The following is a 24788-nucleotide window of genomic DNA, read 5'->3' as shown; positions in this document are numbered from 1 at the left end:
CTGTCCCTGATCAGCCCTTATTGTACGTTGTAAGCCAGAGGTTTTATAGCCACGATCTATATTCGTGAGTGGTAAAGCCATGCATAAATTAGGCCTCTAATTCCAATTAAGTGCTAATTCCGGGCATCCTGTGAGTTATGTCCTGGACCATACTACATCCTAACACAGTATGCCAATAATGCAAAAAGGAACGAAGGTAACTTAAGACATACTGTCTTAACAATGTTATATTAGAATAGTAAATGTATAACCAGCCAAATTCTATCTATCTTCTTAGATTTAATACTAAAGATTAAAAACTGGATGGAAATTACTAGAAATAAGTTTGCGGACAGAAATAGATATTTCTGCTGTCATTAAACATAGTGTAGTATCAGTATAAAGGCAGGCTTTTTCCTCAAAGGCTCTCATTTTATGAACTTCTTGCTTCCCTGAGTCTTCAAACTCCTTCCCATTTTAACCTAAAACCTAAAGACCACCTTTCATCCAAGCCAGCTTAAAGTCAACTCCAATGCAACATGAAACATAGCACGCTTTTCAGGGGATGGAGCTGAGGAAGGAGACCTCACCATGGGGCACTGTGTTCACTCACTCTAGTGCTGGGAGTTAACCAGAGGCCAACTGCACGTCAACACAGTGCAGTTTTCACCAGTACTTCTCACTTTCTGAGACAATTAATTATTTACCTCTTTGCCTGATGTCCTTTGCTGCTAGCATTCCACAAAGTGTTTACTGCATGCCTTTTTCTGAAGTCTTAACTGAAATTTTTACTACACCAAGCCACTTCAGAAAAAAAGAGGTTAAATGAAAGTTGCTCAAGCTATTTTACAGCTGATAAGACACTTAATAGGGTTAAAATCAGGAAAAGTATATCACAGCCTCAACTTTGAACTTTGTCTCTTAATATTTTAATAAGTGAACTGTAGTGTCATTTTGAATGAATTGGCATTTTTATTTAAGCACACTGAAAATAAGGCTTAATACAAATACAGATGAATAAACTATAAAAGGTAATCTACTCAGTTTGTATTTATTCAGAGCAGGCCTTTTTTGCAGATAGCACTTTGTTTAAAATTACTTGTTTTTTTCATTCAATATATAATCTATTTAAAGATTAGCTTGACTGCACGAAACTGCAGACATGACAACACACTAAATATTTGCATGCTCTTTTGCATTTTGAAGGTCTTCTCCAAACTACAGCTGATGAGTTTTGCTTTTACTATGCAAGAAAGGATGGTGGTGTATGCTTTCCAGATTTTCCAAGAAAACAAGTGCGAGGGCCAGCTTCTAACTCCCTGGACCACGTGGAAGAATATGACAAAGAGGAAGAGATCAGCAGGTTCATAAAGATAAATGCTGTTTAATCTGAAAAAAAACCCTAGCAAAGCCTGTGGTTTTCACAGTGAAACAGCTCAGTGTGTGCTTATGCTCAGCAGCTGTGTTTTCCAGATGTTACTTTCTTTCACTGCCACTAGCGTACGTCAAAGAGAAAGTTACATTAGCTTCAATATTTCAGTACCATTTGATATTTGCATTGCTGAAAAGGTGTTAGAATCCTTGTTTGATCCACCCTGTGGATCTTGGTTATGGTCCACCCTCTGGTTCTAAGAAATTTCTACCTGAATTTAATATTACTAAAAAACTACAATAAGTTTATTAGCAAAATATTTATTTCAGAACTTTCACTTTATTTCATTCATGTAATTTTATTTGTGAAAATAATGAAATTAAATTGTCCCATCATAAGCCATTATTTTTGAATGGGCTTTAGAAGCCAAACGTTATGAAATTGCTGGAATTTACTGTATTTATTGTACAGTAGAAATTTTGTGTTTACAAATTTTTCTCCTTTTTTTACCAAATTTTTTCTCTCCTGTTCCTCTACATTTCAGATATGATGAACTGATTTTCTTTTATACAAACCAAATTTTGCTCAAGTGAAGTTCAAAGTGATTTTCAGTATTATCTGCTCACATACATTTAAGGAAATAATTTACTCTGGATTATTTAACTGTGTTTTTAATATCACTATCGAACACTTACTTTGTCTCTTAGGGTCACTGTTGTGTCACAGTTACAAGAAAGAAGAAATTTCTCCCTATTTTTTTGTTTTATTTTAGAAAACACAAGCACAACTGCTTCTGTATTCAGGAGGTTGTGAGTGGACTGAGGCAGCCTGTTGGAGCAGTACATTGTGGGGATGGATCCCATCGCCTCTTTATTCTTGAGAAAGAAGGATATGTGAAGATTTTCAGTCCTGAAGGAGACATACTCAAGGAACCTTTTTTGGATATACACAAGCTTGTTCAAAGTGGAATAAAGGTTGGATTTTATACTTACCTCTATCTGCTTATAATTTAGCCTGTATATGGGTAAAAAGGGAAGAAACGTTTTTCAGAAATTATTTCTATTTAAATAATGAAAAAGGAGAGTAATGACAACAGACAGTACAGTTCTGTCTGGCAAAGAAGTAAAAACTTACTTGTTTTGGGGAGGGATAACATAGCATCTTATACCTATCATCACCTTTTTCTGTTTCACTTCATTTTTCCCTCACTTTAAATTCAGAAGAAACTATCCAACACCAGCATTATTTTTATATTTTCATCCTTTGGGCTTATTTCCATCCCTCTGAATTCAGCCGAGTTTTGCTGTGATTCCAGTGGGAGCAAGTTTGGCTCAGGGCCTCCCCTGACCTGCAGGTGCTCATCAATGCCCTGGCAGCTGGACACAGGAGGGGGCCTGGAAGTGCTCAGGGACCCCCAGGAGAGGGGCAGTGGTGCTCTCTCCCTCTTGGCTCAATCTCAAATGTAGCACAAGCTGCCCTTGGCAGGAGGCTGCTTTAAACCAGCATGTATTTGAGACTTTAATGGTCAGGGGAGTGAATGGTGAATGGGAACTGATGGGAATACGTCGGAGGGTGGAGGCAAGAAATTACATCTAGATATGGGGTAAGTACTAATGGAAAACTTGTAAATCTATTGGGGAATATTTTACTTTGAAAATGTCTTAAGCATTGTTCCATGTTCATTCCTTGTCACATTTTAGAGTGGTAATCCAAGTAAAATCAAATACATAAAGCAAATTTAAATTGCAATCAGGTTTTGCCTAGAACAGTCAGGAATATATATGATAAAGCCATCATGGATGAAAGATACATGGACATACTCTTGACAGAGTAATCTTAAATAATAATTGTGACAAACTGTATTGATTTAAAATGCATAGCACATGCTAACTAGTCTGTTCGTGTTTCAGCTATAAGGGCAGTAAGCCAATTAAGATAGTTTTTCTGAGAGGATATGTCAGAAGTTTGTAGTTTGTGTTGAAAGAGAGAGAGAAATTAAATATATTACACCTTTTTTCAGGAAAAGAACCAATTCATAGGATTCTGTGATTTGCTGAACACTTCCCTTTCTGCCTCCATAGGTAACCATTATGTTCAAGATACCAAAACAGAAGGGACTTACTAGGGGGTTTTTGAACATCGGTCTAAGGAACCTTTTTTTTTTTTTCATTCTTTTTCTGTTTCATATTTCTTAACTGAAACTTCTGATAGCTTGTGCTTGTGAAAGAACGACACGGAAACTTTCCTCAGAACTGCTATTGGTCCCAAACAAACCTTCCTCGAGGAAACTTTTACAGCTGGAATTTAGAGGAAAGGCTAAATAGAAAACTAATTTTCCATGCTTCTGAATAGGCAATAGCCAACTTGATAAGACTCTCAACAGCTACTCTCAGATTCAGATTTGACTTTTAGTTCTGTTTCAAATCAGTCACTTGATCTTTTTAGTCTTTACTACCCTAACCATCATTTAATACTCTAATCTGGATCTGTTTCAACCATAACATTTCGTGTAAATAATTTGATGTTCTCTAAGCTAGAAAGTCTAATTCAATTTCCTCAGATAACAGTCCACTGACTGAGGATAATTGTATTGCAGTGCTTAATACAGGCTGGCAAGAGCAGAGGCTTTAAATACTTCACAGGTAAGGAGAAAGGGAATGTGCCTAGAAGCAATACTTCAGCTCTTAAATAGGAAGGGGAAAGAATTTGAGGAATGAGTACATTATATGAAATAATAAATAAATAGAATAAAACAAACCCCACATAATCCAAATGGTAGTTTAAAACAAAGGTTCTTAAACATTTTTATGCTTTTCTGCTGCTGATTCCTGTAATCATTGCTCATGGTCCTTTACCTACAAGGGTGGAAGATGACTGTGACAGTGGTAACAATTATTCCATCAAAATAGACTACTTGAAGTGTATTTGTTTTACTCACCCATATACACTTTGAAAATAGAAATCAGAGAGAATGGAGAATATTGTGTGGACAGACAATTTTCCAGCAGGCAATGCAGATAGTGTGCAGCCAGCAAATGAAAAAAGACCCGTAACAAACCACTACCTAAACCACCGCATCCACATGCAGAATGTGAGAACTGCTGAATGTGTCCTCTGCCCTAACTCAAGGAATGCTGTATCACCAGGTGGATGAATTTGTATGTACAGCTTTTGCTCCATGTGCCTGATTCTTCTCATACAGCAGTGTAAGTGAAAAAGAAAATGAAATCAATAAATACTCAATTGTCCCTTATCAAACATATGTTCCAGCGAAATATTTTGACAAGGTAACATGTTGCCTTGAGTCCTCTGTTCATTTTACACAGATCATAGATGTTAACCCAAATATCTGGTTAATTCGTGTATAACATCACCCATATAATGCTATTCTTGAATTAACATAGCTTTTTTAATTGAAATAAACAAAACCTGTTCACCTCTTTTCTGACCTTGGAGCAATATTAGCGAGAAAAGGCAAATAACTATTTTTCCCTAAAAATAATACCCTCTCTTACACCTAAGTGTCTGAAAACAGCAGTTTCTGTTATTTTTTTATCTGTACCTGAAATACAAACACTTAACTCTAGTGACAATAGTAAAAATATTTTTTTAAACTTTATAGACATATGTTGTATCCAGTACATAATAATAATTATGCAGCTGTGGTTGAATAAAAGGTAATTTAAATTGATGCCTCTGAAAAGTGTTTTGGACAGCTATGCCAGTAAGATATTTTTAATGCTGATAGATGGAGTAGAATAGTGGTGCCTGATTTTCTCTTCTTTTTGCAATGTAAAGAGAAAATTTAGGAGTGATAAAATCATTATATTGTCACAAAGCAGCCAATCTGCTGCATGATGACTTTTCAAAGAATACACTTAAAACTTTCTTGAGGCTATTACAACCAAGAAACAGAAGTGACATATTTTCTTCTTAAAAATATAGTCCTGGGCTTTGGTTCTGACCTCGCTAATATCATCTCACTCATCACAGCACTGGCAGTCAAATGAGGAGTAAAGCAGTATACAAAAACAGAGGAAGACTTTTTGTACAGAGGAAGAGTACAGCAGTCAGCCACGATACCCTCCTAAAAAGATGCTGTTTTGTTTCTCTAATGGAACTAATGATCCCTGTGTTGATAAAATTCATCTGGAGCCCCTTACATTGCTGTGAGTGAGTTTGTAAGGCTTCTTCACTGGTCTTGCTCACCTAAGCACATAAATAGGATTATCTGGAGTTGCTTCTTGTCAGCCTGTGGATATGAATGGAAATTAAAGAAGAGTGGTACAACCTGATGCATATGTTTTATTGGTCCATTGGCTTTTAATGTTGAGTAAAGTCATTGAGGGCTCTGCTTGAAAACAGTAAAATCTATTTACAGTTATTTAATTTTAAGGCCTTAAAAAGAAAGAGAAGAAGTGATAATTTTATATGCTGTCAGTATCACAGAAGGAATTAGCACAAGCATGTAGAAGTATTTCGTAACAGAGAGATGCTATGAATGGATGATGGTACCTTGTGCTTCCTGGAGGCCTACTCAGGAGAAAATTAAATGCAGGATTCCTGAAGATTAAAAACCAACCAAAACTCTGAAGAGCTTAAGAAATAAGAAATTTCCCAATGTCTAATCTTCTTTCACAGCACAGTTAGCAGGAATGCTTTTCTCATCTTCTAGTTTTTAACTTAGTTGTTGGAAACTGTTTATAGATCTCTCCAATGTATTTTATGTCACACTGGCTACATAAGTATTGTAGTATGTGTGGATGGATTGGGTACTTGGCCAAGTCCTTCCTGCCACTGTTAGTCTGTACTTCCCCATCTCAAGAATGTGGCGAAAAGAAGGAAGCTGTGCACCTCAGTCTTGGCCAAAAATTGCATGAGGACATGAGTGAGACATGAACCTCAAAGGTAGGACATGCACCTGGGCTCAACTATTTAGGAGTATATAGCCCAGTGGAACGGAGAAAATACTGATGCCATCACCTGTACCATTAATATAACAAAGTACCCTGTGTATGTGGCATGTATGTAGAAGAAAAGAATAAGCATTTACCAGAAAAAAAAAACCAAACTAAAACAAAAAACCACAAAACTAAAAGTCTGCATCCCTGTTCTGGTGATTTACTGCTCCATTATGTTGTGGTGAAGAGAGCTGTTAGTTACAGGACAATATTTTACAGTTTTTCTTTCAAAGTTTTGTAGCAAGGACATTTTTTTGGATGAAAATATTAGTACCCATGTAGATATAGCAGTGCTGAATATGTTGTTATTACAACATCAGTCACCTTATACTCAAGATTGTATCTAACTTACAGAAAAATGCTGAATGGCCTAGCAGTTCTCCAAATTTCCTTACTCATCTGGCTGTATTTTATCTTATTAACTCTATTATTTCCTAAGATTTGGAAACCTTTAGATTAGTAGCAGCCACCATTAAACGTAGCACAACCTATTACATCAGTTTTCACTCACTCTCTTGTCTCCTGAGCCAAAAAGCAGGTATTGGTCTAAAATACATTAGTCTAAAACATATTGCTTGGAAGGGAAGGCATCAAAGTATGACTTGGCAACAACAAAAAAGGAAGAGCCTACCATTTCTCTTGTGAGTTAAATGCTGTAATCTGCTTTCAGAATACTTTCTGAAAAGCTAAGTAGCTCTGGGGCTGCAACTGTTAGTCCTTAAATCATTTTTGTGGTCCTTCCCTACAATCATTCAACTTCCCAACATCCTTTCAAAATGAAGGACCTCGTAACTGCACAAAGTAGCCAAGTTTACATCTTGCTACTGCCAATGGTAAAATCAAGTCCCTGTAGTTACATGGTAGTTTTCTATTTATAAATCCACAAACTGAATTAGATCATGAGGTATGGAACTGCAGTTGGGCTTCATGTTCTGTTGCTTGTCATCTCTGATCCTTAAAGTATTTCCAGTTTCTTGCTACTTTTTTTGATTGCGGCCAAGCTCTGGTGTGGCTCTGGTGTGTATCTATCTGCTGACTACAGGGTCATAAATTGTGCAGCCAGCAAGAATGGCGGCATTCTGTTGCACTGTTGCACTTTGCCTCACACAGTGCCTAGACTATAATCCCCTACAAAATAAGTATCCTTAAAACTGCTGTTACGGTATTATCATTGTACTTGAATAGAGATTTTTGAGTTACTAGTAAAATATTCTTAGTACATCTCATGGGAATATTGTGACAAAGGGCAAAGCCTCTGAGGAAGGAAAAGGCAGGGCAGGGCAGGGGAGGGAAGGGAAGGAAAAAGGACAGAAAATCTCAAAGAAATAGTATTGGAGATCACTGTTAAGAACACAGGAGTTAGATTCCTCGACCTCTGTCACCTTCTTCTCTACTCTAAAGACTACAGTTTTCCTTATCAGAAACAAATTCTGACAGAAACTTCCTCTAAATCCTAAGCCATAATTACCTTTTTATTTCAGCTTATTTGCAACTTCATCAGTAGGACTAGTTTCTGTGGTTTTTTAATTCCCAAAGGATTTAAAATGCTATATTCCTGCATAATTCCTCGTAAACATTTTGAACAGACAATTCACTTTGCAGTGAAAAAGAAATAGAAATATCTGACAACAATTATTTTAAGTGTATGCACAGCAAATTTCGAAGTAATAGTCTTAAGAAGAATTAAAAGTTGGATATATTCCATACTGCCTGTTGGTTAGCTTTTACATCAGAGCACAAGTCCTATGCATGAGTGACCCAGTGATTCAGGTAGGAATCTTCTGTGATGCCATGAAGAGTGCTGTGGAACACAGCAATTTGTATATTCCTTAAAAGACTATGAAAATAGACTGTCAGGTATTAAAAATGCTAACTATGCTGCCATGAGCAGTTATTCCAGAGTGTCTCAGGGTCAAATGAGCATCTTGTCATCCCAGGCACCTTCATGTAGGAATGCAGGCTTAGTAGTGAAGCTTCTACTATGCCTTCATGTTTGTAGACATTTAATCACATGGGTATGTATTACTCAGATCAATCAAGATAAAATACAAATTAAAACAATGAAAGAATACCACTACCCCCTGCACTAGCACAGCATGTTCCAAGGGGCAGCCTTTGCAGTGAGGAGTGCTGCTGCAGAAAACTGTAAGAAACCAGCGATAAAAATCTATTTAAAACTTCGTGTGTGAATAGAATCAGATTGTGTTATTTGCTGAATTGTATATTCAGATATACCACTGATAAAACTTCTCATATATATTCCTCTTGACAGTAGATATGTACATTTGGTTTTGCATCATGCTGACGTACAGATGTAAGTTAACACATATATTGTCCATCAATACCAGCGGGATTTATGTTACTTACAAAAGACCCACAATTCACACAGTTCATGCTAATCCTTCCAAGTCCAGTAATTTCAATCTATTTATTTTCCTCTGGATTTGTACATGGATGAGAGTGAAATCGATGAACCTTTCTTGAACTTCTTCTTTGCCTTGACGTCACTGAGCAAGCTGGGCTCTTCTCCACTAAGCACTAGTTTACACTTTTGGCAAAGGAGAACTCTCTGCTCCCTAGAAAGCCAGATTTTTAGTGGCCACTAAATTTGTGACCAGTTACTTCCAAAGCGGGAATTATTTTGATGCACAGAGAGACAGGGAAGCAGTGGAAGGATGTACTTCTCCCCAGGCCTTAAGAGTGGAAAGAGAATTAAGAGATCTGATCTAAATTTCTTCCTTTTTCAACCCAATGGGCCTGCAACTCTTCAGAGTTACTCAGAAACACTGTCTGTGAAAACTATGGAAAGTAAACCCCCTTTGTTCTACCAGATAAGGCTCCCATCTGTCTATGAAGAATAGGGATGGTCCTCTAAAATAACAATGTCATAGTATAGAATATAATTACAACATTTATTCTATTATGAACACTGTAAGATTTCATTTTTTAATCGACAATTAATTCTACTGATGCTGAGTGCAAATTCTGTTTGCTGTCTTGTGCCTGTGCTTCTAACTAACACTGATTCAATGGTAAGTCCTTTTAAGGTATGTGCATAGGCCCAGGCAGAGTGACAAGGGAAATAAAATTATTGGCCTATAACAGTGATATATGTTTTGGGGTGTTCTTTGGTGTCCTGGATCTCCTGTTTCAGAGGATGAAAGGGGAGACTCTAGGAATGCCTTTGATGAGAAGCTCAAATGCTGTCTATGTTGTTGCAAAAATGACAAGGCAACGACTATATACCTGAACTTTCCACTGGAGACTGCAGAGAGGGAAGTGATGAAGACTATTCTTTAGCACAGGACTTACATGTGAAGTCACATGGGGTCACAGGACATGGGGGTTTCTTACTCATTTAAGATGCCAGAAGAGCTGCAGTCAGACTTGCAGCACAAAAGATGTCATTCCTAAGGCCACGCCTCACCTGTGATCTGCCTACTAGGAATCACTATTAATTGGTTTTAAATATCTTGACAAAATTGGGGCAGAAAACTGGAAAAGAAATAATGGTTAAGGTGTGTAAATGGCCAAATGCGAAAGTCCAGGGCATTTTAAAGATAAACCAAGTAGAATGTCCTTGTTTGTAATGACCTTAAACTTTAATGAAATAGACTCAGCATTTAATGAAATGCAGACAGCACAACAGCCTGCATGAGAAATTCAGCCTTCTTTGTGAAAAGAGAGTTTTTTTTCTTTATTAGTGATAAGTTCTTAATGATTTTTGAAAGAGTGGTAATACTTCAACTGTATTCAGAAACTGTAAAAATCAGTGTTTTAACAGAGGACTGTACGACATTGAAATGTGCCTGGATTTCTCATTAACCATTTGCAGATTTTGGTTCTAATCCTAATAGGGGCACAACAGTCCTTTGACTACACCTTAGCGCCATATAGCTCCGTTTCTTGCACAGAAAAATAAAGATTCTTACAGTTCTGAAAAGCGTGTGCAAAAAGCTCTAGAGACCTTTTTCTGTGTGAGAGACTGCACTAGATAACCATATCCCAGCTAGCAGTTGTGGAACAGTGCAGTGACTCTCAGGCTGTAAGCTGACCAGATGAAGAATTGCCAGTTTATTCTAAGGAAATGTGAATCAACAAAACATAATCGTTTCTGTTGATTTTGGGTAGCGTGTCTTAGATTTGAGGAGCTGAGAGGGGAAAGAAGATAATAGTTTATCATTTTACATGCACATGTGTAGATTTTAATGTTCTGTGCTTCCTTGAGAAGAATCCCATGGTGCCAATTAACCTAACTTATTCCAAAACAATTCTCTGTTTGGAAAGAATAATTTTCATTGTGGGTGTTCCATGAAATTGTATGCCTCATACCCTGTTATTACTGAGATGTGTGCAGTGCAGTTGAGAATGCCAGTTTCTTTTCCATGCACTGTATAGATTATAGCTGTATCCCACACACAGTGCTAGATAATCCCTACTTTAATTTTGTTATGTGTACAAATCCTTTCTGGACATTTAGCGGTTTTAAAAATGTAAAAATCTATCATCTTCTGAAACTGCATTTGTTAAAACCAAAAGCTGAATTTAGAAGTGATCAAAACCAATGAATAACATGGTAATTATCTAATTAAAAGGAAATTATTGCGTTTGCTGAAATATAACAGGCAGATCATGATATCCAACACAAAACGGCAAAGAAGGAATAAAGTTACGCAGAAAATTCCATGGTTTTTAGCCAACACAGTTTCAACCACATGTTTTTCTTTAATGGGAGGAGATTTAACAGTCCACTAAGGCTCCAGGATTCATCAGCCCTTTAAGCTTTTGGACACCCCAACATCTGTAATGAAGTCCTAGATTACTTCAGGGAAGCCATGAAGTACTGGAACTCCCAAAAACAGTACCATGTCCTCCACACTTCTATGTATTTTCCTGTCCATCACAGCTATATGATTTCCTTTGGTGTTATATCCCTTGTACTATGCCATACAGAAAATAGGTCATGTCTTTGTCTTGAAAGAGATGAAAAATTTAATCATATACATACTTTCATAGTTAATACAGCCCAACTGCTATTCCTATATATACTTCCCTCAAATACCACAGAACAATTTTCCCCTATATCCTCTTACACACGTTTTCTCACAGGCTCTTAAGTCCTATTCCTTAGACAGGATCAGCAAGTTGGATTGAGGGAGGAACACTTCCTTCAACAGAGTACAGCTATACTATCATGTTTTCCACCCATTTTATTCCCTTTGCAGTTAAAATTGAACAAATGATCTGTCCCTAATTTAATGGTTTATATATAATTTTAGCTTTAAAAACCAGTCAGAACTAATTTTTCCCATTACTAAAAAAACCCCAAACTCCAAAAAGATGAAACCACTTAGTAGCTGACACTTACTTTTGTTCACTGTCAGTGTCTGCCTGCATTCTCATATTGCTGGAATTTTTAAAGAAATTATTCCATAAATCTCAATAAAGTAATATTCTCTCTTAGATTTAATTTGGAAAATTGAATATACAATCTGTGGGAGAGAGGTCTGCAAAATGCTTTCAACCATTTGTTTTTAATTCACAGCAGATACTTTTTAAAACCTTGATCTATCTTCACTGGCATTGAACTGCAGTCCCTACAGCTGAATTGCAACAACTTTAATTTATGTAATGATCATTATTTTTATGCTAACTGAATGCCTTGCAAAGAAATAAAAGAGGGAGTAAATCACCAAAAACTTTTCTATTTTGGACATCCCTAAAAATTCTGTGAATTCCTATCAGCTAGATTCTCAATCACTGTAACAGCCTAGAGACAACATACCAGAAGTGCTAGTAGATGACTGGACCTGAGTGACACTGTAACTTGGAGAAGAGATTTTTATATATATATCAAGCTGCAGAAGAAAAATCCTTATTTAAACTTGAAGTATCTGTATCATTTTTTGGAAGTCCGACCAGTTTTCATGGGGAACCACATTAGAAAGAAATTAGCTCCTCTCAGGACATAATTTCAAGCTCTTTCTTAAAGAAAACACATGCTTTTCCATTACAAATCGAATGCTTAATTGTGACAAATGAGCACAAAATAATATTGTACCTCATAGTAGCTTAGTTGAAGATGTGACTAGGCACTTGCTCATGACTCTCTATATCAAGTATCAGACTATGTCTAGGTATGTTAATGTGTGCACTAAACACTAACACTTTAAACATCTAGGCAAATAAATAGAATTTCAAATTAGAAGAAAGGCGATGCAAACCATTGGCAGCTTCCATTACTGCTATTTTCCACCTCCAGGGTATGATAGGACACTATTGCTACAGTGACTTTTTGAGGGGAAAGAGCAAGAAGTCAGTGGTCTCATCTAACAAGCATGTGTGTGCGTGTGCAAATAGGTCAGAAAGATTGAATAAAATTTAACAAGCCACCTATGACATTACTCAAATTTGCCCCTACAGTTACTTACAGATCATAGCCCTGCCAAATACAGTGGAGTTCCAGATATCGTGTCAAAAGTCTGAAGCAACAGATAAATCCAAAAGCAGAGAATATTAGGGAACTGCATAGCAGAAACTAACTTCTGTGAGGTTTTACCCCCTCTGTTAGGTTGCCCCTCTTGAGACAAATCAAAACTATTCCACAGACAGCATCTGTGCTTCCCCAAAGGCCTGTGGGGCTGGGAAGGCCACAGATAAAATGGATCAAACTCTGTGTTTACAAATGCTTGGTAAAAAAATGTGCAATTAATTACTCAATTTAAAAGTAATTTCAGTTCTTGAAGCAGAAGCATTCGAAATCATGTTTCTGCTGTAGTTTAATTTTGCCACTTGCAGCGTTTTTCCCTTCCTGTAGATACATTCTCCTTACAAATTACACGAACCTTTTAATAATTTCACTTTTGAAACAGTATGTTAAATATGTGTGTGGCAAAAATAAAAGATCAAAAGGAACATAGTTTAATACAATTCATATAATCCTTTATTTTGTATAAAATTTATATACATTTTATCAAGCGTGTATAAATATTATAATATTTTACTATCTGCATATATATTTCAGCTTCCAGGAGTACGTATTCTAAGGAAAAAACAGTGGCAAATGACTAAGGGAATTGAAATTAATTAGCTACTTACTAAGTAGTAACTTTTGAAATAACTTTATGTGAATGGTCAAAAAAAAAAGATCCCCGAAACAAAATGCATGAAAGAAACTAGTACTCCACTCTTGATCTGAGCACTGCTAAAATTAGCTTTTAATAAGGTCTGAGAATTCCTGCCTTTGTTCAATAAAACAAAAATGTACCTTCAACAACCAGTGACCAATTTAGAAGGTGAAATGAAATATAATGAACTGACTTTGATTTCTTAGCTTAAGTGCTGTAATTCATCAAAACACCAATTACAGATGTTTTCATAGAAAATGAAGAGAATATCTTACTTGTGTTTGATGTACTAGATATGCAGTGAAGGCGAGGATATTGAAAAAGAACAGCTTCAAAAATGAAGCACTGGATTTCAGAACAGACTCTGCAGTGTGCCAGTTTGGTTAGAAATGTGTATTATCACTTAGCAGTAACCAGTGATAAAATACAAAGTGCAAAGGGTACTGCTTATACTATAGTATCACACTGTCTGGAGTGTGTAGAGAAGCTCCTGAGGCTGAACTGCCTAAAACTTACACTACTTCCATTATGTTTCCTTATTCTCTGTTTGAATTCTGCCCATTTGCAAAAAGGTAGAATAGTGTTTTCTTAACGCTGTCCTCAACCACACAATTCTTCATTTGACCAAAACCTAGTGGAATTAGGAGTGTTTAACTGATGAAAGGTCTGAGTCCGTGCTACTCTGTGTTTCAGTTTCAGCAGTGTGAAACTTTATCGTCTTAATTTTGAGACTGAGCATACACTGTGTTGTTCTAATTGCATGGGCTTTTTGCAAAGAACTTTGTACTGAATTCAGCCAAGTTACAGGGTTTCCAAGATCATGGTCTTGGCTCAGGATAAATGGAGCCAATGAGCTAAACAAATTCCTGCTTTCTTGGTTCCTATAGTACTAGAAAAATGGAAAGAGCAGAATACTTCTACTGCTTTATACAAGTGAAAAAATCCTGGAAACTGCAAAAATATAAGTTAACTGTGTTTATGTCAGCAAGAACTATTTCAGAAATTATTTCTAGCGTTCTTTCAAAATGTGAACCACAAATTGTAATATTACTGAAGCAAACATTTCCCATTTGACAAATTTAGACTTAAGAGTAGTCACTTTGGGATTTAAAAGAATAAAGAAATTTGGTCTAGTACAGACAAATATTAGTGTTCTTACAACATGTAATAGCAATAGCTGTCTTGCATTATGCTGAACGAGGGTATGTGTCTATATTTGTTTCAACTTCTGTTACTGAGAATGCTTTTCTAATGAGCTAGATTTTAAAATTGGGATTGAAATAAATGAGTGATGGGGAAAAAAAAAAAGGATTTCTAATCAGGAAAACAGTGTACATTCTTTCAAAGTCATGTTTATAAATTCAGAGAAGCAGTGGATCTAGTTCAAAGAGAGACCATATTTTAACCTGCTTTTCAAAACTAGTATATAGGTCTTTACTACAGTTTGTTTACAGTTGAAACTTAGCCTAACAACAATTGCTTATTTGAGATACATGACTGTACATTATAAGGTGCTTTCATTTGTAAGATGTCACTGTTTCTATTTACTACAGGTCACAAAATCATTAATTAACAGCTTGGTTTCAGTTTGGGGTTTTTTATAACATAAGGAACCAACTGCTGTTTCAGTGGGCTTAGGCGCTCAAGCCGTGGGAGAGACAGTAATTTGCATTTGCTGATTTTAAATAACCGTAGGATATTTAACCTGCAAGAATTCATGGTGCACAAACAGGAATTTCAACACACTCAAGAGTAAGATGTGTAACTGACCTCCCAAACTTACAGTTTGATTCATGCACATAGAAGGAATATTTGAATTTAGAAAGCTCCATGTGGTTTCACTGACAATTAAGCCCTTTAGACTTTAGGCACTCTTAAAAGTGCATTGAATAAACAGGTATTTCCTGGTAACTTTTTCATGTATGTCACAGCCATGTATTTTTAAGCCCTCTCAGTATAACACTGGAATAATGTGTAGTCACTAGAGACAATCATCTGTTTCAAGGTTTCTGGACTACTGAAAGGGAGAATCTAAGTCTTGATACAGGTCTCGAGTGAAATTTATGAGTTGATTCAGGAAGTTAACGTGGTTGAGCCACTAAATAAAAGCGACCATAATATAATGAAGTTCAACATCCTCCCATGGGATCCTACCATGAGGTAATAATATTACAGTACTTTTCAAAAAAGGAAGATTTTTATATTGAGGAAGTTAGAAATAGCCTGAAGGGGAAAGTTAGGAAATTAAAATCCATGGAAGCAGCATGGAGCTTCTTTAAAAGTACCTTATTAGACTCAGAGAAAGTATGTATAAACTGGAACAATTAGGAATCAAGAAGGTGAGAAATATAGCAAGGTACGAGGGAACGTTCAGCCCCCCAAAATTAATAATCCTATAATAAAATGGAAATCCAGCTCAAGTGACACTAATAGAGCAGAATATAAATTCAGAACAGCAGAGTAACGGTTATATCCTGCCATTGTTTCACAGGCAAAGTAAGTAGGAGTTTCCCATAAACATTTATGGTAGAACAACACTCTGAGGTTGAGGAAATTTAAAGGACAAATAGGGAAAAATACAAAGAAAATTTTAATTCATTGTGATAAAAGATGTACTTCCTCAAGCTAGGTGATGGCCTTTGTCAGAGGCCAGTCAGCTAGACCAGTAGAGTATGAAAGCAAAAGATAACTGCTTGATTTCTTTGCATAAGAGAAACTGGGAAAGACACACCCTGTAGTTGGTGTTTAACATCTTCCATTTCTCCACCTGTAGGCTGAGAAAAAAAGAGGAAGAAGAGAAATGATGGAAAGCACCAGCATAAATTGCCCTAAAAATAAGTGCTCTAAAGGAATTGAAAATTGGAATAATTGAGAAAATGAAGTTGTACTATTTATTTTTACAAATTTTAACTATTATCTGTGAGCCTGCCTATAAAAGGGCTCTGAAGCTCATCTTGCAAATTACAGGCCACTTAGAAAAATCCTAGGTGAGAAAAATAGAGAATTGTAAAATTAGGTCAAAAAAGCATCTTGTGTAAGTGTTAATTTGCTGCTGCAAACAGAATTCTGTCATGGAACCAGTAGGATAATGGAGAAAAAATAGCCCTATACCAGTGACTCTGGTACACTGCTAAATTAGGAGGTAAAAATTTTATAGATGAAATAAATAACTAGTATCTTGAAAATAATTTTAAAAATCTGTAATCTAGTATCGCTTCCAGAAAATCAGCTGTTACTTTGACGAGTTCGTGATAACTATTTGGCAGAATTTGCTGGCAATACAAAGCATTTGTATATTGGTATATTGGTAAGAAGTTTAGAGACATTTTCTAAATCTAGGCAATGAAATGGCACACTAAATTCCAGATAACATACCCCGGGAAGAATCTTTAAACACACCAAGAACTCTCGCCTTATTCTATTCTGTCCTGAAAAATACTTAAGAAGCATGAGTGACAACTCAGGGTAGCTATTCAACTATAAAAAAGCAGGTATTATGCAGTATGCAAAAGAGGGTCTGAAGTACTTTGGAGAACAAACACTGTCACTGTATAACCCAGCAGCATCCTCAGAAGTTCAGCCAGGCACAATTAGGTTAAATAGTGTTGAAAAGGGGTTTTGTTTGGCATCTAAAAATATATTTAATTTGGAAAAAATTAGATCTAGCAGAAATAGGTGAAGTACAAAATTTCAGAGAAGGCAATATTGCCTTTTCAGTCTCCTTTTTTCTTTGCTGAAAAAGTTTAATAAATTGAATTGTCACACATAAAAGGAATGACATTTAGGCAACATAATCACTTGTGTGTTACATGCTGCTGCTTTGATAGTTTTGATTCAACACCAGTTAATGAAAGATTTGCCTGTAGCATTCCTACTACTATAATTTATTATCCAATTGTTCGCAAAAATCACAGCAGCCATGTAGCTTTCCTGATGGGGAATTGGATCACATGTCAATAAAACTGGGTGCAGGCAGGTCCTAGCTCTGCTGGTGGTGTAGTCTGTACAGCTATCGTCTTTAATCTTTCCTTTTCCAGAAATACTCTAATGTTGATGTTTGTTTCTTTATTTTCTGTGTGAAGCAGGACGAGACATCTCAAAATTGTGTTTTATCTGAAACTCTGAATATGCTGCAGAGCTAGGTGACTTGGAAGTTATTAGGTTGTCAGACTCACATGTAAAGTCTTCTTTATATCAGGGCTTGGATGCTGGAGTAAGCATTTCCAACAGTGACTAGGGGTTGTCAAGATATACTTCTGGGGGAAGTTATAAAACTGCAAAATATTGGATAGAGTATACAATAAGACAGATGAAAATCAGAGAAGCAGCTCCAAAGGCACATATGAAGTCAATGATGCCTTCTCATAAACAGGCCTGGTGTGTTACTGTGTGTAATGAAATATTGTTTGGTAAAAGAGACTCATTGCTCTATATAAAGGACTAGGCAAGTTATACAGGGTATGAAAGTTACAGATTGTAGTCCCTGCCATGAATCAAGTGCAGAATTCCCCTTCCAATTTTAAGGAAACTGATATTTGGAAACCTTCTTAGGTCAAGACTAGAAATTCCAGTTAAAAAAAAAAAAAACACACAAAAAAAAACAAAAAAACAAAACAAAAAAAAACAAAAAAAAACAAAAAAAAACAAAAAAAAAAAAAAAACAGAAAAAGAAAATGAGAGAAAATCCACAACAACAAAACAAATAGCTTGATAGGTTAGACCTTTGTATGGGATGTGTGAACTGAGTTTTCTCTCCTCAGGATTTTCCAACAATAACTGCCACAGAAATGTTTTGCAAAAACCTTAGGCTTGCATTACTGATGAAGTTCTCAATTTGTTGCGATGCCACTTGTTGAACAAGCTCTCAAAGCTTTCTCTTCTGGCTGAGCAAGCCCTACTCTCTTGGGCTCTCCACACAGGGCAAATGCTCCAGCCCCCAACCACCCCTCACTGAACTCACTCTAGTGTATCACTATTATCACTATCATTCTGGGACTGAGGGGCCTGTAAAAACATATAGCCTTGTGAGTGCAGAGTAAAGGGAGGATGATCACTTGCTTCGCTGCCTGTGCTCTTGTTCATACAGCCCAGTATGGTGTTGGTCTTCTCTGCTGCCAGAGCACGCTGCTGGCTCATGTTCAGATTGCTGTCTACCAAAGTCCCTTTCAGCAGAGCTGTCCCCAGCCGGTCAATTCCCCGCCTGTATTGTTGCAAATGTAGTAAGACTTGAAAAAGTCTGTGGTAATCTATGTCTGTAGTTCTGATTCATTCCTTCTGACTGCAGCTATCCAGCCAGAGGAAGTGCTCCAACTCAATGAAGATCATGTCTTCTCATTAAAACAACCTAGACAGCACCCTCCCTGAGATAGCTTTCTTACCCTTCTGTCCCTCTTCACACCATAAAACCCATCCAGTTGCTTTAATCACTGTACGGTACAGAGCTTCGTAGCAGGCTGGCTCCTCTTTCTCGTAAGCATTTTTAAAGTTTCTCAAAAAACAATATTCAGATGAGATTTGCTGGTGTACAGACCTGCGCAGCACCTCAGAAATAACAGATGCTGTCACTCTTGAATTCATGGCAGTGAACTGCACAAGTGCATAGAAGGGTGGGAAGGATGCCTCACTACTAACAGCATTTCCACTGAAGAGCATCTTTTAAGGGGCTGATTTTCAGAACTCTTAATCATGGCTGTAACCAGATACTTAGACTTGAATATTTATTATATACATAAGGCATTAAATACTTATTGTGATATATAGCTTGGGTTAGGATGTTATTTTTAAGTAAGCCATATAAAGTGCCTTCAATTCTGTCCATTCAGACACTTATAAGGCAGACTTCAAAACTGTGAAATTGGCTTAAAAGCCATGTGCTCAAAAAAGCCATTTGGAAACGGGACTGGAAATTCACTGCCTCCTTACTTTTTACCTTGATTTATGTTCTCAGACTTCTTCCTGCAATCATGAAGTCTAAAAATTTCAAATTAAAAAGCTGAAAACCTACTGCAATGTTTTATTCTACTAATTTCAGCTTTCAATACACCTCTTCTACTTTGCAAGGCTTGTAATATAATTGCAAACATTGGCTATGCAACATATAAGATGCATAGATGTGTACACACAGCCATGTAGCTGAAAATTCCACAACATAATGAAATACTAGTTGTAATTAACAAGAGACTGGATTGCTAGGGTTCTGTGGCATGTCTTCAAATGTCTGAGTCCACATTCCTTCCATACAGTCAGCTCTGACGAAGTTTGTGAGTCCTTCATGCAGTGAGACTGTGGGAAGATCCCATATGAGCAGAGAATAGGGGAACCTGCTGGTTTTCTGGAGAGTATCTGCTTTGTTTTAATATTCATATGAGAAAGGGCAATCTTTGTATTACACTGAGTTCATTTCATGTGTCCCTGGGAGATTTTCCTCTATCAGTTCCAAGAAGAATTGCAGGGAAACATTTGTGAGTTTATGAATTTGTAGAGGAAGTGAATTTACCACTTTTTAAGTACGTCTAAGCAGTTATAGTTGTATTCTTCAGATCTAACAAACTGTGTATAGCCTGTCACTTTTTTCAGTAGTTATTGTTCTTTTTCTCCTAAGGGGATATGGTTTTTGCGGCTCAGCAAGGCTCTGCTAATTATTACATACCTCATATTTCTAAAGAAATTATGTTTATGTTAGCCATTTTTCTTTCAGGAAATGTTCAATTCAGTACTTAAGTATAGATTGTAAATGGGTGAATTCCTTATTCCTTTTTTTAGGGGAGAGAAGGTAATAGAAAATGTTGGCATTTATCAAGGAATAATGAATCACTGTATCACAAGGTTCTGACAACTCTAGTCATTTTTTCTACTTTGAATTTGAGTAACTGTCACATCTAGCTATGTCCAATCAAATTCAAATACCATGTGTAAATAAAAACACCATTTAAAACAGATGCCTAAGCCTTACAACAACAAAAAAAACAGGAATAATGAATAATAATGACTTAAATTTCAAGTTTATATTAAGTAATACCATGTAGTATCGAAAAAGTTATCAGGGATTTTAGGATTAAAGTAGTCCAAATCATCTGTGTACTGCATATCCTTGAAATATTACTAGAAATTAAAAATATCATTCCAGTTGATAATGTCATTAAAAATTAACTCAATCAGTACATATCTGCTTAGATCAAAAATATGTTAAGATCAAAGATGCTGAGGGGCCAGTCATGCTGTGGAGCAGAACAGCACAGATGGTTTGGAGAAGGCAATGGGGATCCATGTCTCCCCTCCTTCTCTCCTGCTCCTTTACTCTTTTCTGGGAGTGGAGAGATGGCTCAAACATCATTGGCCTACATCTGGGAAAGGACAAGGTGGGCAAGAGACAGAAAAAGCAAGACTGTGTATTCCACAAGGCGAACAAGACTTGTTTCATGTTAAATACAACTTTCTCATCTTCTACCTATGTTACTAGCATATGCTATTGCATAATACTGTGATAACATTGTGGTACTGACTTATCTCCTGTCACTAAGAGACAGCAATAATGAAATTAAATTACCGTTTAAAAATTGCAGAAAACTTCAGAATGAAAAGAAGGAAGATGACAGGCAGTGGCTGGCAATTCTACATGCACAAATTATCACCTAATAGACAATAATCCAATTAATGTAAATATAAGACTAAGATTTTCAAATGTGAGTTAGTGCTTGTGGTCAGTCTGAGACTAGCTTTGAGGAAATACTGGTTGCTCTTTCTGTGATTCCTATACACTTTTTAGATGTTCTAAGTTAAACCTTAAAAACAGGGAATAATTTTTAGAATTGCCCTTTAATGCTTAACATCTCAAAGCAGAAGCAACAAAAACTGAGTTCATGGCTACTCTGAAACATTTTTTATAGTTTTAAGTGATTCTAAGAAGCCTTTGCAGGTCAAACTATGATAAATGGGCATATGTGACATGGAAGGAAGTAGTGTTTCCTCAGTAAAACAGTTATTATGATGCTTATTTCTTTTTAAAGAGAGCATAACTGAAATTCATGCTTCGTTTTTTTTTCATGTGTGCATTCCAACTCAGGACTGAAGCTTCGGTTCTTACACATGATCATGTCCAGCTGCTACTGCTGTACTATTATTCCTCACCTGTTTGGGGTGGTTTTGTTCTATTCTGTTTTGTTTTGTTTCAAACAAGTTACAAAGATAGCTTCAGAGAGATTTTCTTAATGGAATCCATTCCACCCAGAAGGTGTTCTCTCTAACAAATGGGAAACATCACTAAATTTAACCCAAAGTCTGAGCAATGGAAAGCTACATAGATGATGTCAGACATTACAAATATTATTTGTACTTGCTAGTTTACTTCAAGGGAAATTATGAGAATGACATCATAATGATGACTGACTAATTTTTATTAGTGTTTTCTCTCTGAAACTCAAGACTTAGAGTTACAAAGAAAAACAGCTTTTAAAATGCTGTACCTGTTATTCTTTTCTAACACTTTGTGATTTTCTTATTTGTAAAATATATTAATATTTTAAAATACCATAGGTGCTCTCAGCTTTTGTTCTAGTCATTTGACATGTTTATTAATTTTTGTCCAAAAGAAAAGAAAGAAAAAAAGAGTATTATTTAATGCTCATAAAAGATAGGAAATGATCACATCTTCTTTTAAATTAATTGCTGCTTGGGTTGGCCTATGAACCTATAAACTCTGCTGGAATAGTTGTAGTAAATTTCTTTACAACAGTTTCATACTATGGGAACGAATTATGCTGATGAAGGGGTGATGACCAGCCTAGGAATAGCGATACATTTCTTCAGTCAGCAAAAGCAAATCACAGGGTACCACAACTTTAGAAACACCTAAAATCCACAGAACCAGTATAACTCTATTTTACAGCAAAAACCCCCACAGTAATCCAGGCAAGCACAAGTACTTTTTGCAAAGGTCTGTTGGGTAATTTTGCTGAAGACCTCTTACTAGGAAGTACTGTATCAGCTCCAGCTGTGAAGGGCCGCTCAGGCATTGTGTGTTGTCTTCAGAGCTGGAGATAGCAGTAGCCAAGGAAACCAACAGCATCTCCCACAGCAAGACAAGAAACATTTTTCAAGCCCAGACAAAGAAGATCCATACAGGAATACTGTGAAAGTCATCAAGGGTCTGGATACGATCATTGAAGTCAGTAGAGATTCTGTAACCAAAACCTGGTGAGTGACACAACAATCCAAAGGTGAAATTCTTGTGGAGAATTTCCCTCCCTATTTTTAGGAATTTAGCACCACCAGACTGCATTCTTGGGTTCTTTACTGAGGACAAGATTAGGCCACAATATCAGGTAGAAACAAATTCCTGTAACGATGTTAGTATCTTTCTCCAAATGCTATTGTCCCATTGTTCCATTCAGCACTGTGTTACTGATTGCTCTTCCTGTGTATACACTTTTTAGCGGTTCTAAGTTAAACCTTAAAAACAAGGAGTAACTTTTAGAAATGTCCTTTAATGCTTAACATCTCAAAGCAGAAGCAACAAAAAATGAGTCCATGCCTATTTTGAAACATTTTTAAATCGTCATAAGGTGTGCTCAAAAGCAATACAATTATCAAAGTTTTTATGGTGAGCATGTTCATAGGTGTTTCTTGTACTAGGATGTTTGTTTATCCATGAAGACCTGTTTTCATGAGAAATTAATATTTATGGTGTCAAAGTGCTTACACTCATTAGGGTACTCAAATATTGTACCTTAATGGAGCCTTGGTATTCATGCATTATTTTAATATGGAAAGTTCAGGGATGAATTTGAGCATCAATAAGTATTGCCAGACAGCATTACAGCCAGCTCTGACTCCTCGCATAAAATGATGCATTTGCAATCTCAGCTCCCATATAAATATACATAAGTATATGGATTAAGCGAGCAACGGCAAGGTGGTAACTTCTATGGCTGAGTTCAAACCCTACTGGTAAAGCAGCTCTAATGATTTGAGAAATTACCCCCTCTCTGTCTTCTTTTGTCACCCTCTTGCCTCAGCTAAGGCTGAATAACTGTGTAACTGCTGAACTTCATTTCAGTGCAAAGCAAATGAAGTTCAGCGTAAAACTAAGAGGTGGTATCTTCAGACAACACTACAAATTTTTACTTTCAGAGAATCCAACAAGATCTTGGGTAAATGACATATATTTGAGTTCAGAGATATCCAGAAACAAGAGGTCTATAGTATCAATGGCATCATTCATCTCAACACTGAAAGTTAGTTCTGGGACTGATTCGCAGAGCTCTTCTGAAGAGAGTTACGCCACCATGTAATGGGCCTATGCGACAAAGAATGCCCTCCCCTAATCAACTCCATTTGCAAATGATTTTCAAGATAAAAATGAACAAATGATCTGTAGTAGATAATGGAACAGCTAGTCATTACATCACACATACCACACCAATTAATAGATAGATTTATTATACCTCTTTTATATACTACTTATATTAGAGCATTCTATTTTATCAAGAATTCAAAGGGATTAGACTTTAATTTGTTGTTTTAGTATACTATACCTTAAAATAGTTGACATATAAGTTATATAAATAGAAACACTATAAATCTCTTAAAAAATGTACCATAAATTTTTTATGTATGACCTTTAAGTAACAGCAGTCTGTTGCATAACTCTGCAGGGGAAGTCACATGGTGGAAACCTCATATTTCCTTATATTTATGGTTGTTTCTTGGTGGTCTAAAAGACTTGCTTTTTTTAAAAAAAAAAAAAAAATCCCTTTCAAAGTCGTAATCTTAGTAAATCGTTTAATGTTTGGTTTAATGCAGGTCAATGTAAGTTCTTATTTAGATTTACAATAGGAAATATATAATGTCAGATACCAATGAAGCCTGGCTAATAAAGTCAAGGATACCAGTGTTATGTTTCATTATAATGATGTGAAGATAATGCCTTTAGCTGCGTAACCACCACATTAGCTACACACCGTAAAAAAATCTTTATGAAATCTCAGAGTCATATTCATTAAAAGAGAAGCCTCCATTCTTTCCAGTAATTTCCCCTCCCCCCTTCAATCAGAAGCATTTTTGATTGATAAATTCCCTCATCACCATTGTGTTAGATCTCATTAACTGACTCCAAAAGTCGTGTAAACTCTGAAGTGGAGAGAACCGGCTGCTTCATGGAATCCTGTTCTGCACTAGAAAAAAAAAAAAAAAATCAGTGGATTTTGGGCAGGTGCCTGAATACTTGCTGAATTAGGGCCTTATGAAACAAAATTTTATAATAAGGTAATTATCATTGCCATTACTTAGAGGAAATTTTACTCTTTCCTACTCCAAAGGAGTTTGGTTTATACTCAGAACAGTGTTATCAGC

The 24788-nt window shown here is 36.3% G+C and overlaps 1 protein-coding gene across 1 annotated transcript in view; it reads left to right on the top strand.

Moving 5' to 3' along the window:
• Positions 1-24788, top strand: part of HHIP (hedgehog interacting protein) — a gene marked incomplete at both ends in the record, with an annotated part of 71575 nt that overhangs the window by 13391 nt on the left and 33396 nt on the right. Inside the window, 2 exons of the mRNA XM_080613600.1 lie at positions 1186-1342; positions 2124-2325. Of these exons, the coding sequence (XP_080469726.1) occupies positions 1186-1342; positions 2124-2325 (359 nt within the window). The remainder of the gene's footprint in view (positions 1-1185; positions 1343-2123; positions 2326-24788) is intronic.

Source organism: Psittacula echo (assembly GCF_963264785.1).
Source record: "Psittacula echo genome assembly, chromosome: 1".
Classification (NCBI taxonomy): Eukaryota; Metazoa; Chordata; class Aves; order Psittaciformes; family Psittacidae; genus Psittacula; species Psittacula echo.
This window is presented reverse-complemented; position numbering and strand designations above follow the sequence as displayed.